Source organism: Marmota monax, unplaced genomic scaffold, assembly GCF_021218885.2.
Source record: "Marmota monax isolate L192 unplaced genomic scaffold, Marmota_monax_Labrador192_F-V1.1 WCK01_AAM20220418_F8-fsc00126, whole genome shotgun sequence".
In the NCBI taxonomy this organism is placed as follows: domain Eukaryota; kingdom Metazoa; phylum Chordata; class Mammalia; order Rodentia; family Sciuridae; genus Marmota; species Marmota monax.
Window position 1 is genome coordinate 5,571,887 of NW_026695245.1, and position 19,289 is coordinate 5,591,175.

Below are 19,289 nucleotides of genomic sequence, written 5' to 3' on the forward strand. Positions count from 1 at the left end.
CTCCCCCGACCCCTCGCTCCGGGGTGGGCGCCCGAGCACCGGCGCCGCCTCCTCCCCCGTAGGCAGCGGTGGTACCTCCCGGCGTCCGGCGAGCACCCGGGCCCAGGGGCCCCCTTCTCTCTGCCCCCGCGCACGCCGCCGCGCTCCGCCCCGCCACAGAGTCCCCGCCGGGCGAGAGCGGCTCCACATCCGGGTACTGCCGCACTCAAGGCCTGAGCAGCACCTTCTCTGAGTAACTGGGAAGGGGATCCTCAGCAATAAAAGGGTGGGAAGGGTTTAGGAGAGTCGCGAGATTGGGGAAAGAAAGGCGACGAAAACCGATCTCTAAGCGTCTTTTCTCGGTCCAATGAGAATGCGCATGCGCAAGGTCTGGTAAAACGGGGTCGAAAGCCCCGCTCAAGCCTGGAGTGGTGAAGGGGCGGGTTGCTGGAGTTGACTCCCCGTGATGCGGCGAGCCCCATTGGTTAAGAGGGAAGGGGCGGAGCCATCCTAGAGGTGGGGGCTGCAGGAAGTGAGGATGGGGATACCACCCTGGCGCTGAACCTGCATAGGTGGTGAGATCAGTCTGTAAATTCTAGTGTTCTTAGGCGCACTAAGTGAATTTGGGATTCCATATTGTTTTAGCTTTCTTTTTGAATGAGGGCGGGAATAAGAGAGATTATAGCACAGATTAAAAGCGACCGTAGTTTTGTATGTGTAAATTGAAAGCATTTCAAACCAGAGTGGATGATTATTTATGAACTTCAATGGTGTGGAATATTATGAGCCAGTATAAAAGCCTTTTGGAAAATGTGCCTTGTCTTTATGCAGAGTCAAGATAAAAAGTAGACTCCAAACTTTGCCTATTAGTAACTGTTCCACTGCGGGGCTCATTGGCCCTCACCTGCAATCCCAGCAACTCCTGAGGCTGGAGAATCTCAAGTTCGATGCTAGCCTCGGCAATTTAGCGAGACTCTCAACAATTTAGCAAGACCCTGTGTAAAAATAAAAAATGAAAAGGCCGGGATTGGTGGCTCACACCTGTAATTCAGGAGGCTCCGGAGGCAGGAAGATCAAAGCCAGACTCAGCAATTTAGCGAAGCCTTAAGCAACTTAGCGATTCTCTGTCTCTCTGTCTCTAAATAAAATACGAAAAAAGGGCTGGGAATGTAAGTCAGTGGTCAAGCGCTCCTGGGTCCAATCACCAGCATCTGAAAGAAAGAAAGGAACTGGGGATGTACCTCTGAAGTAAAGCATCCCTGGGTTCAATCTCCAGTACCAAAAAATAAAAATAAAAAATAACTGCCCCATAGTAATGACATAATCCATCCCCAATGGCAAAATACAACCTTGAAAGGAAGATGACCCTGAGAGTGGTTTCTGGTGCTATTGCTTAAATGACGTTATGGTGTGTATGGTGTAAGACCACGGTCTTAAATAAAGCCCAGCATGCAAGGGAAGAGGAAAGCTCCAGCAGAGTAAATGATCAAATGGAAGGATGCAAAAGAGGGTGTAAAAAGGACTCAGTGAATTATTATGTAGTGAAATAAATAAAATGGTCTTAATTTTTTCATGTTAATAAAACTACCAGGAAATACTAATTATGGGTCCCAAATGCCAAATCAAGCTAATTATATAGATTAAGCAATTAAAATGTTTGCTTCGAATACAGGATCCAAATTTCTAATTTGTGTTTCAAAATATTTTCACTCTGGAAATTTTAAATGTGTGTTTATTGCCAGAGCTATTCAACTGTATTTAGCCAAGGGTGCTCTTAAGTATTTCTGCTTGACCAACTCTTCCTACTGTCTTTGGTATCTTGTCTGGTGTCCTTCTTTCCTTGCCAACCAGCTAAATTAATCATTTAAATTACCAAATTGAGGGGCTGGGGATGTGGCTCAAGTGGTAGCGTGCCCGCCTGGCATGCGTGCTGCCCAGGTTCGATCCTCAGCACCATATACAAACAAAGATGTTGTGTCTGCCAAAAACTGAAAAATAAATATTGAAATTCTCAAAAAAAAAATTACCAAATTGATTTTTTAAAAATTGTTTTTTAGTTGTAGATGGACACAATACATTTATTTTATTTGTTTATTTTTATGTGGTGCCCAGGATGGAACCTAGTGCCTCACTCATGCTAGGCAAGTGCTGTACCACTGAGCCACAACCCTGACCCCTAAACTGATTTTTCAAAAAAATTTTTTTAAATAAAATATGGCCACTGTTAAGAGTTATACTTTGGTTGACTTTGTAATGTAAGTTCATTGAAGGAAAAACCAGCTGAGATGTCAGATATTTAATAGTGCCTTACATTGTACATCAAATATAACAATAATGGCTTTCTCCATATTTAATTGTGTTTGACTTACCCAGGAGTTTTACATTGACTATGACATAATCTAATACTAAATAGGGCCTTGAGGGGAGCACTGAGGGCATTGAACCCAGGGCCTCATGCATTCGAAGCACAGATCTACTGCTAAGCTACACTCCAGACCCCAGGGTTTTTGTTTTTAATACCAGAATTTCATTTTTCCTTAAATGAAGATCTATAATTCCTTAAACTGAAAAGGAATCCTAATAGGGCATTTAAACCAATGGTTCCTTGCTTACTTGCTTTCATCCTCCCTTTCTCTTTCCCCAGCCAAAGCCTTTGATCCTTCCCCATACATTTGAACTATACCAGTAGCCATAGTCCAAATAAAGGAAGATGGTAAGGCTGGAGCCCACTCACACGCAGTCCTCCCTTCTGCCTGCCTTTGCAGGGCTCGAAGGATCTCCTCAAAACCTCTGGAGTGAAAAATTCTACCTCGGAAGTCTGAAGGAGACCACCAATACCATTTTAAAGCATCTCTGAGCCTGCCGAGTAGACACATGAGCAAAGTTAACCCTCCTAGCTAAAAAAAAAAAAAAAAGAAAGAAATTATGGACAAGAAGTTATCATTGGAATTAAATGCTGGCAGACATGTCCAAAGTATATTGCAGGGATTTGACCCCTTTATGAATCTTGTGATAGATGAATGTGTAGAGATGACAACTAGTGGGCAACAAGACAGTATTGGAATGTTGGTAATATGAGGAAATAGCATCATCATGTTAGAAGCCTTGGAAGGAGTATAAATAATGACTATTCAGCAGAGAAATCTGTATCCCCTCTCCAAAGGTCTTGTTTAACTATGACATAAAAATCAGGTCATGTACATTTTTCATATTAAACTTTTTGTTAAATAAACTTTGTAATAGGAAAAAAGGAAACCCTCTGAAGTACCATTGACACAAGTATGAAAACCTCAAAGTATCCCAGTTCCCACATTTGAGATGAAGAAAATGAGGCTAGTACTGATTAAGTAACTTGTTCAAGAATACAGAAAAAGTGAATAGCTAAAATTATAACATCTAATGCTAGACCTATTTCTCACTGTATGCTAGTTTAACAACTCTCTTATCCATCCATCCCCTTGATAAATGTCTTGTGAATTTCTAATCCTTTTGTGTTGCTGAGACTATTTCAAGGCCTTTTAAATGGACCAGTTTGACAAAAGTCTCAAATTTTTCTTTTTGGGGGGTTCCAGGGATTGAACTGTGGGGAAGAGAGTAACCAGGGATTGAACTGTGGGGCACTTGACCACTGAGCCGCATCCCCAGCCCTATTTTGTATTTTATTTAGAGACAGGGTCTCACTGAGTTGCTTAGCACCTCTCTTTTGCGGAAGCTGGCTTTGAGCTCGCAATCTTCCTACATCAGCCTTCTGAGCCTCTGGGAGGCCCTAACCAACTGCGTCTGGCCTTCTCCAAATGTTTTGATGATACATTTTTTCAGAGATATAGAGCCCAAAGTGACCTACCACTTTCAAAGTCAGAGCTACATGAGTGCAGGGCATGCCCTGATGCTTCTGCTGCTGGAACTGTCCTGCCTGTATAGGAACCAGAAGCTGCCAAAGCTCTATCAGAAGCAGGAAAAAAATAAATAAATCCTTTATTCAGTCTCTCACATATAAGAAGAGTCTACTCTTTCAAGGTTTCAGTACCATTTTCACCATTTTCTAACAAACTTACACATAAGATGGAAATAATAACATCACCCAAGTGTTTAGCAAAATGCAGTTATTCCACTTAAATATAGCTTCACCCTCCTTCCCTCAAAAAAAAGAAGGCACAAAGTCATATCCACTACCATGTCCGTATCTAGGAGATACAAATTCCTCTTCCAGTTCAGCCACAATCCTATCTGGATATTATGTAACCTATATTGTGAAATTAACACCATCAACAAAGATTGGCAAGACTGAGAAAAGAGAGAAGTGTCAAACAACCACAACACTCCATATATAAAGTAGGAGAAAAGAGAAGGAAAGTGTTTCAAGTTGAATCATGTCCCTCCCAAAAGATGTGTTGAAGTCCTAACACCCAGTACCTGTAAATGTGACTTATCTGGAAATAGTTTTGTTTTTTTTTTAAAAGAGAGAATTTTTTAATATTTATTTATTTAATTTTTTTTTTTTTTTTTTAGTTTTTGGCGGACACAACATCTTTATTTTATTTTTATGTGGTGCTGAGGATCGAACCCAACGCCCCGAACATGCCAGGTGAATGCACTACCGCTTGAGCCACATCCCCAGCCCATTTTTTTTTTTTTGGTACAAGGGAACAAACCCAGGGTAATTTAGCCACTGAGCAACATCCATAGCCCTTTTTATGTTTTATTTTGAGACAGGGTTTTGCTAAGTTGCTTAGGACCTCATTAAGCCTGGGGCTGACCTTGAACTTGGGATCCTCTTGCCTCGGCCTCCCAAGCAGCTGGTAGTGTGGACCGCCTCTACTGGAAATATCTGTAGATGAAATGAGTTAAGATGAGATCATATTGGAATAGAGTGGTCCTTAAACCCAATGATTAGTCCCCTAATCATTGGGAAAGGGAGATTTGGACACAGATATACCAGGAAGAAGGCTATGTGATGACCGAGGCAGAGATTGGAATGACAGGTATCAGATAAGATATGCCAAGGATTGCCAACAATCATGAAAAACTAGGGAAAGTCAAAGAAGAATTCTTCCCCTAACACTTCAAAGAGAGAACATAGACCTAGTGACACCTTAATTTCAGATTTCTATCCTCCAGAATTGTAAAAGTATAAATTTCTGTTGTTTTAATCTGCCATCAAACCTGCAATTCCTGCATCTATAAGATTACTACATATGGATGGTAATTTGTTATAGCAGCCCTAAGGAAACTAATACAATAAAGAACAGAAGAAAGTAAACATAGCTGTCACTGTCCTTATTTATATTACTACTCATAAGGCCATAGTTGAAATATCTGCCTCCTTCCACTACATAGCCCATATTCCCTTTTCCTTCTGCTAGTACATCAAATGATCAGAGTCCCCATACCTAGTGAGTGATCCAAATCTTTATTCCCGAGGGACTTAAAATCTCAGCCTCCAATGGATTGCAAAGAGTTGTGGTTAATTTTAAGTGTCACCTTGACTAGAGCTGTAACAGTTTTTCACTGTTCTTGGGGTCTGTGGGAGTGTTTTTGCATGAGATTAACATTTGAATTGGTAGACTAAGTAAAGAAGATTGCCCTCCATAAGGTGCATAGGCCTTAGGCTCACAAAATCAAATTAATAGATGACATCACTATAATGGACCAATGTGACAATGCATGAGATGATAAGACAATCAAAGTCCCTGCAAACCAGATAATGACAGAAAGCAATAGACTTGACATAGCAATAGACTCTGAGGAAAGACCTTGAAGGTATATGCTCCTGTCTCTGCTCAATGAAAGCAATATGCTTGTGATAACCTGTCAAGTGATAACTGAGAAAATATTTTCAAATCTACATTTACAATAGCCACAAGTATATACATAGATTTGCTCCAGTAAAGAGGCCACATCTAAAAGAGCAACTGCAATTGAATCACCACCTGATTAAATTTACAGTAATATAAGAGCCAGCTGTGGTTCCCTCACCTGTAATCCCAGCTACTCAGGAAGCTGAAAAGGCCAAAGAATTGTGAGTTTGAGGCCAGCCTGGGCAACACAGTGAAATCCCACCCCAAATAAATAAATAAATAAACTTACACTAATACACAGAGCCCATCTTTCTTTGCAGGTTTAGGCAAGTTAAATAGAAATGTGATAGAAATCAGTATGCCTGCATTTTTCAAGTCTTTGAATTCACCCAAGTATGTGCTGTTATTGCTTTTGGCTTGCTTTTTGGTAGAAAAGGGTAGCTACAAGGCTCCTAGGTGATCTTTATTATAATGTCCCACTTCATGGGTCAGGAAGCCAGTATGCATATTATTCCAGTTGATAGATATGTCCATCATTCCAACTCTGCATTTAGTAACTGGAGAAGTCACCTGTAGTTCCAGCTACTTGTGAGGTGGAGTCAGAAGAATCACTTCAGCCCAAAGTTGCAGTTTGGGATACGGGGAGTGGCACAGACAAAAATAAACTAGAGAAATAACCACTAGTTGATTCCTTGTAATCACTATAATGTACTAGAGCCAAAACTGGGCTAACCATGTGACTTCCATAACCTATCTCTCTTACCAGTGAACTCCAGTAACTTTCTGGTCACTAGAGATTAGTATATTCATGACCACTGTGTAGTGATTCCTAAAATGGAAATTTCCCCTTTCCCTAGTGCCCATTCACTCTGGAAAAAAAAAATGCTTCTGATCACTTTTTGAGAGAAACAAAGGGGGAGGAAGAATTATACCATAATTTTTTGGCTGTGTTACTGGGTCTTTCCTCCTGAGGATCTATGGAAAGACTCACATACTGACACAGGATTAAAGGTCATATCTTCTCACTGTGAGGAGTCAGGTTTCTGCTTAACAGAATCAGAGTTTTTTAAATTGCATAGACCAAAAACTAAGATTTCCTTCTGTTTAACACATTGTAATTAATAGCTAACACTAAAGAACTATGTGAATTAAAACATTCTGATTGCCATTCTTACCATATAGTTCTCTTTTATAGTTGCATTTACTTTGTATTTCACACTTGCATACTGATACTTGGCCTCTGTTAGCCTGGATTGAAATCAAGGAAAACATTTCAATAGTCTGCAATAGTGAAATCCCCCACCATCATTCCTAGCCAGCAAATGAAAGCCACCAATGAGCTTTTGGAAGATACTGGCTAAAGAGTTAATAAATTGGATAGCATCAAGTTAAAAAGCTTCTGCACTGGGACTGGGGTTGTGGCTCAATGGTACTTGCCTAGCATGTATGAGGCATTGAGTTTGATTCTTAGTACTGCATATAAATAAATAAAGGTCCACTGACAACTAAAAAATAAAAAAAATTAAAAAGCTCTTGCACAGCAAAAGAAACAATTAGGTGCTGGCAGCTGGAAGTTAAAGAGAGAGCCTACAGAATGGGAGAAAATCTTAGCTACTTTTCTGATAGAGGACTAATATCTAGAATATATAAAGAAGTCAAAAAAATTCACACCAAAACAAACAAACAAATAACCCAATTAATAAATGGGCAAATGAATTAAATAGACAATTCTCAAGAAATACAAATACCAACAAATATATGAAAAAATGTTCAACATCATTAACAAATCAAAACTATACCGCGATTTCATCTCACACCAGTCAGAATGGCGGTTATTAAGATTACAATAAATGCTGGAGAGGATGTGGACAAAAAGGATCACTTTTACACTACCGGTAGGACTGTAAATTAGTATAACCACTATGGAAATCAGTATGCAGGGTTCTCAAAAGACTAGACAGGAACCACCATAGGACCCAACTATACCACTCCTCTGTATTTATCTTAAAGAATTAAAATCGGGCTGGGGATGTGGCTCAAGCCGTAGCGCGCTTGCCTGGCATGTGTGCAGCCCGGGTTCGATCCTCAGCACCACATACAAACAAAGATGTTGTGTCCGCCGAAAACTAAAAAATAAATATTAAAATTCTCTCTCTCTCACTCTCTCTTTTTTTAAAAAAAAGAATTAAAATCATCATACTATAGTGATAATGCATACCCATGTTTATAGTGGCACAGTTCATAATAATCAAACTTGGAATGAGCCTAAATGCCCATCAACAGATGAATGGATTAAAAAAAAGTGTGATATATATGCACAATGGAGTTTTATTCAACCAGAAAGAAGCATGAAATTATGTCATTTGCAGGAAAATGGCTGGCACTAGAGACTATTATGTTAAGTAAAATAAGCCAAACTCAGAAGGTCAAGCATTGTATGTTTTCTCTCAAATAGAATCTAGAGAGGAAGAAGGAAAAGAAAGGTAGGGAGTTGGGACCTCAGGAAAATCAAAGTGATATCACTAGAGGAAAGTAATCAGGGAGTAGGAGACAGGGAGAGAGGGAAGGAGTGCTAGGGAATGATATTGGTCAAATTATATTGTTATTTTGTGTGCATGTACAAATATGTAACAAGGAATCCCATCATTCTATACAACTATAAGGCATCAATGTTTAAAATGTGGAAAGAGGGAAAAAAAAAGAAAGATACTGGCAAATTGGGCACATTGGCACATGCCTGTAATTCTAGCAATTCAGGAGACAGAGGCAGGAAAATCCCAAGTTGGAGGCCTACCTAAGCAACTCAGCAAGACTCTGCTGAAAAATAAAAGTGGACTGGGGGTTTAGCTCAATGGCAAAGCCCCCCTGAGTTCAATCCCCAATACAAGAAAGAAAGGAAGAAGAAATTGGTAATTGCAGCTCTCAAATTTCTTAATAAGAAGATTATCCTCAAGGACAACTTTTCCTGCTTCCTAAGCTTATGGATTTTCTCCTTGAAATTATATCAGGAAAGATCTGAGGGTGTAGCTCAGAGGTACAGTGCTTGCCTCAAATGCAGAAGGTAGTTGGTTTGATTTCTAGCACTGCAAAATTTTTTTAAATTATACTAAGGAAGTTTTGGCAGCTCAACCTACTGAAAGCAAGTGTGATGGTTTGGATTTGAGGTGTCCCCTGAAAAGCTCATGTTAGGTGATGCAGGAATGTTCCAAGGTGAAATGATTGGATAATGAGAGCTGTGATCTAATCAGTGAAATAATCTATTTGATGGAATGGAGTGGTGACTGGCTCCTTGCTCGCTCTCTGTTTCCTAGCTGCCATGACCTGAGCAGCTTTCCACCGCCATGCTCTTCCATCATGATGTTCTGCCTCACCTTGAACCTAGAACAATAGATTAGCCAACCATGGACTGAACCTCTGAAACTGTGATCCTCAAATAAACATTCTCTCCTCAAAGTTGTTCTTGTCAGGTGTTTTGGTCACAGTAACCAAAAGCTGACCATTTTAGTCCAGTTTTCAGTCAACTAACCTACTTCTTGGGCTACACATCTTATTTAAAAACTATTAAGTGCTTTCATGTGGATCAGTTCAGCTGAGTCCATTGTTAAATGCTCTTCTTTTCTGCCTGGCATTTCTAGAATTCATTTCCATACGTACTCTCAGGTCTCTAATAGTATCAATTTGCAAAATTTTGCAATACAGTAGTCATGTGTCATTTGACAGGCTGAGGAATACACTGTTAGGCTATTTTATCTTTGTGCAAACATCATAGAGTGTACTTATACAAACCTAGATAGTGTGGGCCTACTTCACTCCTAGGCTATACGTTGTAACCACCATCCTATATGCTCTGTGTCATTGACCACAGCATTATTATGTAGCACAGGACTGTGTTTTTATTGTTACTGTTGTTGTTATGTTTCTGGTTTATAAACTATTTTCTCCCAAGTCAGACAAGAAACTGCTTCAGATGAGATCACTACAGGGGTTTTTAAATAATGAGAGGCTAGTCCCCTCAGACATTGAGAAAAGGGGGTATTTTGGTTGACAAAGAAAGCCTAGTGAAATTAAATATTACTTGATAATAAAAAAATAAACTCAAAGAAAAAACAGAAAATTTAATGCTTGCAACAACTTGGACAGATTTCAAGGGCGTTTTCTCAAACAGTTATATAGTGTATACTTCCACGTACATAACATGCTCGAAATGACAAAATTACAGTGATAGAGAATGTATCAGTGGTTGCCAGGGGTGAGAGTTGAGGGAAGGATGACTAATAAGGGGCAACACAGGGGAGTTTCTTTGTGGTAATGGGACAGTTCTATATTCTGATTGTGGTAAGTGTTATTATGATAAAATACATATGCTAAAAACACATGATTAAATTTCATAGAACTATAAGCATACACACACCAAAAAAAAAAATAAAGATGTGCATATGAAAACTGGGAAAATCTGAATAAGGTACATGAGTAATCATAATTATACCAATGTCAGTTTCCTTGTTTTTACCAGGAACTTTGGTGTTATAAGTTATCATTGGATGGAACTGGGCAAAAGGTACCTAAGAACTCTCTACCATTTTTGCAACTTATTGTAAGTTTTAAACTATTTCAAAAAAGTTAGTAGGAGAAGAAGAGAGAATGATGGAAGGAAGGAAGGAGACTTTTGGAGGGATGAGGAGTTCACATTTTCCAGATTCATCAGAGTCTGCTCAGATGTCTTCATTCTGAATCTCAAAATAGGCCCCAGATTTTACACGGAAGGGATTATGGATCCTGGATGATATCATGCATTGACGGGTTAATCAATCTTGGTACTTTCCTGCTTTTCTTGGCTTCTAAACCCATATCAGATGATAATTATCCTTTTCTTTCCCCACTGCTGGGGATTGCCCTTGCCTTCCAATATAGTCACCAAGTGGAATCAAGTGCCTATTTTCATTCTTCTTTATTGCTAGAAATTTCAGCAGAATGGGCTGGGGTTATAGCTCAGTAGTAGAGCGCTCACCTTGCATGTGGAAGACACTGGGTTCAATCCTCAGCACCATATAAAAATAAAATAAAGGCATTGTGTCCATCTACAACTAAAAAATATTTTTAAAAAAGAAAGACAAAAGAAAAGAAAAAATAAATTTCAGCAGAAAGAAAATTCTTCTTTCCCAACAATCTCCACACAGGTTTCTTATGATACATTGACTCTGAATGGGTTACATAGTTATCCATGAATCAAACTCTGAAGTCACAGTAAGACTGAATTTCACATCCACTCTTAAGTTGGATGTGATATCAGCTTTCCCAGAAGCACTTGGTCTTAGTGTGGAAGCAAGAATTTCAGTGCCAAAGAAAGCAGAATTTCTAAAAACGTTCAAGAAAAGATGGATACTAATGAGCCAGGTGCGGTGGTACATGCCTATAATCCCAGGGGCTCAGGAGGCTGCGGCAGAAGGATCACAAGTTCAAAGCCAGCCTCAGCAAAAGCCTCCGTGAAACCCTGTTTCTAAAGAAAATACAAAACAGGGCTGGAGACGTGGTTCAGTGGTTGAATGTCCCTAAGTTCAATCCCCAGTACTCAAAAAATAAAAATAAATAAAAATAAATGGATACTAATGATTATGTCAGAACACATCATGCAAAACCTAAACCAAGCCAGACATGGTAGCACATGCCTGTAAACCCAGCGACTCTGGGAAGATGAGGCAGGAGGATCACAAGTTCAAGATCAGCCTCAGCAACTGAACAAGACCCTCAGCAATTTATCAGGACCCTGTCTCAAAAATAACAAGGACTGACAATGTAGCTCAATGTAAAAGTACCTCTGTTTTCATCCCTAATACAAAAAAAAAAAAAACCTACATTGAAATGTTTGGATTCTGAAACAGAGGAAACCATCTGACGTTGTAGATAGTGAGATAGTGTCAGCCATTTGAATAAAAGCAATGTGGGTGAATAAAATGAGAACTGAAGGCAGGAGACTTTTGTTCTAACTCAAAACTGAGGCTTATTAACTCTGTAACCTTCAGCCAATCACCTGATCTGCAGTTGCCTCATGTATAACACAAAGGAATGAATACTACTTACACGTATATTGGTTCTTGGCTCATTTTGCAATGTCCTAACATACCTAGATTTGAGAAGTCTCAAAGTTTGGTGCTTGAGAAAGTCACAGCAAACATTTCTGTGTCCAAACTTATCAGAAATTAATCATATTTGGGGGCATGTAATAATCTCTGACAGGCTCCAGGGGTGCTCTGTACACACACACACACACACACACACACACACTTCTTACCTATGAGGATCTGTTTCTTTGGGAGCTGTAGCATACTTTATCATCCCAATAAATTTATACTAGGACTTCAGGTCTCACTTGGAAAATAGTACTTCTTTTCCTTTTCCCTCCTAAATTAGATTTACCAACAGCAAGAACTTGAGAGATGGTGAAGATCTCATGACATTGTAGATTTGTTTTGTTTCCCAGACTGCAGAGTTTCCCTCTTCCTGTTGACATGTGATCACTCAACATAAATTCCAGGGACTCCTCAGGTTACCAGGTATGCTTTTGAGTGCTCTCAAGCATTCCATCACAGAAAAAAAAAAAATGTGAACTGGCAGTCAGTCCAATTAGAATTCCTAGTGCCAAATTGTACAAACTTTCTCTTCATCTCAGTTACTTCTCTACCCCCAGGATCTACCATACTTAAAACATTTCACTAGAATATTGTAATACAATTCAAAATCTTTCTGGTTCTGTATTCTCCAAAGATTTCTCTGGTTTATGACAGCAAGTATCATAGATAAGTAGTCTTATCCCCACTTGGTTGCCAGGCCCAGGACAGCCATTCACTCTCTATGGAATCTTAGCTGGTGAGGTATGGTAGGGGCTGCCACACTCTTCCTCTCCCCTCCCAGGAAACACTATATTTTTCTAAAGAAACTGCATCCTTTAGGGCTGGATTATGCACACCTAGCATGGGACTTCATAAGATATTTTTAAAGATTTCCTTCTATATAATTTACTTGGATTTCTATTTCACCACACCCTCACCAACATCTAAAACTCATCTTACAGTTTACTTCAAGGAAATACTCCAAGGACCATCACAGCTCTTGCCAGGTTGATATCCTCTCTTATACCACAAGTCCAACAATTTGGCATCTTTGTTAAGAATGCACACATCAGGGCTGGGGTTGTGGCTTGGTGGCAGAGCACTTGCTTAGCACGTGTAAGGCACTGGGTTTGATCCTCAGCACCACATAAAAATAGATAAATAAAGGTTTTTGTGTCCATCTACAACTAAAAATATTTTTTAAAAAAGAATGCACACATTGGGCTCATTTGTAAGGTGGCATTTGGTCCAGGTTGTTGACAGATAATACATATTAGTTTGAATATTCTGGTCATTATGGCACCAGATATCATCCAGATGTGATAATCTAACTATAAGTTGACTCACATTCACATTAAGACCACACTCAGTGAAAAGTTGTTTTATTTTATTTTATTTTTAATTTTTGGAAATTCTGCAGAAATCAGAACTCTTACCAAAGTTTGAACTAAAAAGGGACAGTGGGAAGGGGAGAAGGGTAGGATTGTCCAGCATGCTTGTATGTATATTTCAGAATCTTTTTTAAATGGAAAACTTCTGGGAAGTTCTGAATTTCTTTTGTTTTCTTTTGTCCTTCAAGCATTTTGCAGTGAGATTCTTTTATATATAGCAAATAATTTGAAAGAATACAAAAATATGTGAAGTTCATTAAAAAAAAAACTACAGTATAGTACTGGTACAGTACACTAAAAGACTTTGATAAAAAGAAACAATAAGGGGCCAGGTGGTAGAGTCTTGCCTCGAATGCCTGAGGCCCTGGGTTTGATCCTCAGCACCACATTAAAAAATAAATAAAAATGAAAGATATTTTTTTAAAAAACTCTTTAAAAAATAATTAAAGTCCTCCATTTTAAATGCCATTCATATATACCTTGTGGATGAGAGCTATATACTTTTACATACTTTTTAGAGGAATAAATTATTGAATTACTGGAGGAAAAAAAAAAAAGACCACACTCAGTGTATCTTCCTCTCTTTCAGAATAGATGAAAGCCAGCATGGTTGGCACACCCCTTAACCTAGTGAGGAGGCTGAAGCAGGAGAATTACAAGCTCAAGGCCAGCCTCAGCAACTTAGCAACGCCCTAAGCAACTTAGTTTAAAAATAAAAATGGCTGGGCATTGGCTCAGTGGTTAAGTGGCTCATGGTCCAATCCCCAGTACCAAAAAGAGAGAGATGGAAACCCTTGACAAGAAATGGATGTTTTACTGAAATTTTATGAAACTGGGGAAGAAGATGTACATCACACTACTTATTATATCTTAATGATAAAATGATACAATTTCTGTTTCATTTTTGCAAATTCGCCAAGACAAATACCACCCCCACATTCCAAACTGAGTCCACCAGAGCAAGATTTGCAAGGAGGTAAACAAGAATATGCCAGGACCCTTGGATGACCTGTAGGTAAGTGAAGATTGGGGGAACAAGAGAGAGTTAGAAATCAGAGGATTTTTGTAGGGAGAGTTTGCTTTGAGGCACAGCATACTCCCGTAAGAAAGGAGGAGGAAAAAGGTAGGGATAATTTCCCCTGATCCCGGAGTCAGAGAGAGGTCACTTAAAGAGCTTATAGACTGAGTTATATGGACTCTCACAATTTAGGAAAACCAATGGATAAATCAGATGACTCACGCCTGAAATATACAAAGAACAATGTGCTGACTGAAGCAGCCTATGGCAGCAAAACTTTGAGTGAAGCAGGTATACCCTTAAAAGTTTCCATGAATCAGATGGCAGGTGGGAGAGAGAACAAAAGTAGAACTTGGGAAAGGAAGAGGAAGAAGCTATTGCCTTAGATCTTGCGCAGGACTGCATCTTGAGGAGGAAGGAGACCTCTTTAGAAACACTTTGGCAATAATCAGGGATCAAAGAGTACACTAACATGACCAGACAAGGATATGCACTCGCCTGCATGAAATATAACATTGGTGGGTGGAGGAGGTTTCCAAAAAGTTCTTTTTTTTTTCTTTTTGTAGTTGTAGATGGACAGAATGCCTTTATTTTATTTGTTATGTGGTGCTGAGGCTTGAACCTAGTGCCCCACAGATGCTAGGCAAGCACTCTGCCATTGAGCCACAACCCCAGCCCCCCCCCAAAAGTTCTTAAAAGGGCCCAGAAGACAGTCAGCTTTAGATACACCATTGTCAAAATAAATCAAGCTAGATAAAGACCAGTTAAATAAAATTCTGTTGGTTCCTAATCTCTCCTCTCTCCCTCATTTCAATCCATGAAGAGTCAGAGGTAGCCTGGTGAATGATAGATGTGGAATAGAGGCACTACATGGAATATCAAGAACTCTAAGCCATCTTTTCTGCTATAGGTTTCCAGTTCACGAGTTGAAGCTGGAGGGAGAGGAGAAATTTTAACTTTAAACCAATCTTGAAATTTAAAAAAAAAAAATGTACTGGACTTGGACTCTTAATTGCAATTTTTTTTTTTTTTTTTTGTTAAACTGGGAATTGAATCCAATATCTTGCACATCCTAGGCAAGTATTGTATGTACCACTGAGTTACATCCCTGGCTCTTTTTATTTTATTTTGAAACAGGTTCTGGCTACGTTGGCCAGGGTGACCTTGAACTTATGGTTCTCTTGCCTCAACCTCTGAAGTAACTAGGATTACAAACATGCACCTCCACACCCTGTTTATTTGTTTTAAGAGACAGGAGTCTCACTATGTTGCCCAGGCTGGCCTCAAACGCCTGGGTTCAAGCATTCCTCCTGCCTCCAGTTCCCAAGGAGCTGGGAATTATCGTCGTCACACACCATTTTGCCTGGCTGCCAGTATTTTTTTAAATATATTTTGGAAGCTTGGAAAAGAAATGTGAGATGAAGAAAGGAAAAGATGACAACCAAAACAGATCTGGAGGACATAGGCTAGAGAAGTCCTGGAGACCTTGGAAAGAATGATCTCAGAAGCCCTTATGGTGACACAAATCAGACTATAATAAAAGATTGAAGAGTGGATGGGCTTTTTTCACCAAGATGGCACCAAAAGCTAAGAAGGAAGCTCCTGCCCCTCCTGAAGTTGCAGCCACTGCAAAAGCTTTGAAGGCCAAGAAGGCAGATGTTGAAAAACGTCCACACACACGCACAAAAAAGAAGATCCACATGTCATCTAACTTCTGGTGGCCCAAGACACAGCAGCTCCAAAGGCAGCCCACATATCCTCGGAAAAACGCCCCCAGCAGAAACAAGCTTGACCATTATGCCATCATCAAGTTCCCCCTAACCACTGAGCTGGCCACGAAGAAGATTGAAGACAACACCACACTAGTGTTCATTGTGGATGTCAAGCCCAGCAAACATCAGATCAATCAGGCTGTAATGAAGCTTTATGACACTGATAACTTATAAACAACAGTGATATATTTCTCACAGTTCTGGAGGCTGGGAAGTCCAAGATCAAGATACTAGTGGGTTTGGTGCCCTGTGAGGGTATAGACTGCTATGGTCTGAATATTTGTTCCTGAAATATTTACAAATTGAAACTTAATCCCCAGTGAGAGCACTAAGAGGTGGGCCCTTTAGGTGATAAGCTGATGAGGGTTTCACCCTCATGAATGGAACTGATGCCCTTAGAAGGGAGGTTTGAGGGAGCCCTTTTGTATCTTGCCAAGTCTTTCATCAGACATGGCATCTTCATGTTGGACTTTCCAGCCAACATGAGTAAACTTCTACTGTTTATAAACTACCCAGACTTGGGCATTTTGTTAGAGCAGTCCATATGGAGTAAGACGCCATCTCCCTCCCTAACCAAACCTAATTTTGTTGAAGAAATCCACTTTCCTATTAAAAACTATCTTTGTCAAAGTCTTATGGAGGTGGTGTGGCCATGAGACTTAGTTCTGTATAATGAGAAGAAAGAGATTTCTTCTTAAAAGGGAAATAGTCTCTTCTTCCCCCTGTCCTTTTGTGCCTTATACCCAGCTTAAAAGCAGTTGAAATGACTGGGAAAGTCATAAAAACATTCACAGGAGCCACACATGACACAGCAGAAAGCAGCAGCCTGGGACACTGAAGGCATTTTTTAAGCTGCTGTTACAACTTGCCTTCAGACTTTTTGTCACATGAAAGAAAAATAAAGGGCCCCTATCTTGATTAAGCCCCGTGTGTAAACTGTATGCAACATCTATCTGCCATACCACTCTTTAAAGGCATTTGGCTTTGACATGGAGGCCAAATAGACCAGTAACTACAAGCAGACATGTGATTAGGGTTAGATTTGTAAGATAGGGTAGACTCAAATTTGTTTAATTACTGAGAAGAGCCAGCCAGGGTAGGTAGAGAGAAAGATAAGCAGACAGGCAGATACATGAAGGTACCAGAGAAAGGATATAGAATGACGGTCATATTGATGTTTTTTTTTTTTTTTCTTCCTAACAGACTACCACAAACCTGGTGACTTAAATAACACTGTTATGTCTCAGTCTCTATGGGTTGGGGACTTCAGAAACAGCTTAGCAGGGTCCTCTGCTCAGGATCTCACAAAGCTTCAGTCAAGGGGTTGGCCAAGACTGTAGTCTAATGTGAGGTTCAGAGCTTGTGGTTGTTCAGAAAATTCATTTCTTGTCATTGTAGAACTTGTGGCAGCTAGATTTTTGCAAGGCACACAGATCAAAAAAAAAAAACAAAACAAAAGATAGAAGTCTCTGACTTCTATCTCTGATCTCTGGACTCTTTTAAAAGGTTCACCTGATGAGATAAGGTCTGCCCAAGGTAGTTTCCCTTTTGATAACTCAAAGTCAACTGATCAGAGACCATAATTACATCTACAAAAATCCCTTTACCTTTACCATGTAAAATAATAACAATCAGCCAGTTGCAGTGGGGCACACCTATAATCCCAGCGGCTCAGGAGGCAGGAGGATCTCAAGTTCAAAGCCAGCCTCAGCAAAAGTAAGGCACTAAGCAACTCAGCAAAACCCTGTCTCTAAATAAACACAAAATAGGACTGGGGATGTGGCTCACTGGATGAATGCCCTCTTGCCTATGTCCTGCGCGGGCAATGGAATTTGGGGTTCCTCTGCATGAAGTAAACTAGCTGCGAAATAAGGCTAAGAAAAAGAAGGCAATGAAAAGACCACACGACACGGAAGTAATTTTGAAAAGCAGGGCAGGAGGGCTCTAGCTTAGGGGTCTAGCTTCCACACTGGAAAGAGAGAGCTAACTCACATTTGCTTTATTATATATGGGACAAACTTCAAAGGTATTCCATAGAATGTTCTTCTGCCAAATAAGGTAGGAGGTGAGCAGTCCAGGCCCAATGGGTCATGCCCAATTCCGGAGCTACAAGAGCAGCCTTCCTAGCCCAGCAAAGACTGAAGTCACATGCATTGTGCAATCCCTTAAGTGGGAGGGGCCACAAAAGAGTGTGCAATGCCAGACCAAAATCTCCTTGGCTCAAGGCTGAGTGAAGACGCTAAATAGCTCAGAAGTGGCTTCCCACAATGCCCCTGAGTTCAATCCCGGGTACCCCTCCCCCAAATACAAACATAGGAGTGACAGCTCATCATATTCACATAGCCTGCCCACACTCAGGGCGTTGTGTACATCAGGGGATGAAACTTGGTGTATGTGTGTGTGTGGGGGGGGTGCATCTTAGAATTCTTCCTACCACAGTTTGTGAGCTTTGGATAGGAAAGGACATCATCTTCACCTGCATTTTGGGTCTCATTGTCCTCTTCCTTTTCAAAGAACATACTCTATCTGTCACACTGTATGCATATCAAGTGTGTTTGGAAGTACATGACCACAAGCAACTATTCTCTTTCCTATTTTTTTTTCCCTATCTTAAATGAGTGGCTTCTTTTAAGAACTGATTGCAACACATCCTTGCAGTGTTTCACATGACCACTCCACTCTTGTCTACTATGATTCCATTTACTTGTAAGCAAGCTATTTAGGAATTAGCAAGACAGGGTGTTTTCACAGATGTCAAGGTGGCCCAAAATATCTCTTTCCAACTATGTATGATCAGAAAGCTGCATCATTGCATGAATAGGAAATAAAAGAATTATTCTGCAGTACTATTAAGATAATTTTGATCTCACAGTCATTGCATTGAAAACCTAATGTAATCATTTTTTCCTTTCTCCCTTCCTTCCTGTCTATCTTACACAAAATATGTCTTTGGTTTTCTCCTAGAGAAACAGAAAGAAGCAGCATTAGCTTTATGTTCCTCCAGTTGGGCTATCATCTGTAAATTAATCCCTTTCACAGGAAGATATTCCCAAATGATTCCAGTTACCTTGGAGGAAGCAGGGATAATTTATCTCCCTATTATGGATACGACTTGACTCCCGTACCCTGAATCTAACAAACACAAATTGATGTTGATGGAAGCTGTAAACAGATTTCTATTCAAGACTCCAGTGATGAGTCTAACTATACAAATTGAGAGTAGG

The 19,289-nt window shown here is 39.9% G+C and overlaps 1 protein-coding gene and 1 pseudogene across 1 annotated transcript; both read left to right on the forward strand.

Annotated features, from left to right (window-relative positions):
• The first annotated feature begins 15 nt into the window (after nt 1–15).
• On the forward strand, nt 16–4,645 carry LOC131424057 (small nuclear ribonucleoprotein G-like; annotated as a pseudogene).
• An 11,222-nt stretch (nt 4,646–15,867) lies between these two features.
• LOC124085930 (large ribosomal subunit protein uL23-like) lies at nt 15,868–16,327 on the forward strand. Its single transcript, XM_046433993.2, has one exon. The coding sequence runs from the start codon at nt 15,868–15,870 to the stop codon at nt 16,237–16,239; it is 372 nt and encodes a 123-aa protein (XP_046289949.1). The 3' UTR covers nt 16,240–16,327.
• The last annotated feature ends 2,962 nt before the right edge of the window (nt 16,328–19,289 follow it).

Coding starts and splice junctions, on each gene's coding strand:
- LOC124085930 (XM_046433993.2), top strand. CDS start 15,868: ATGGCACCAAAAGCTAAGAAGGAAGCTCCTGCCCCTCCTGAAGTTGCA.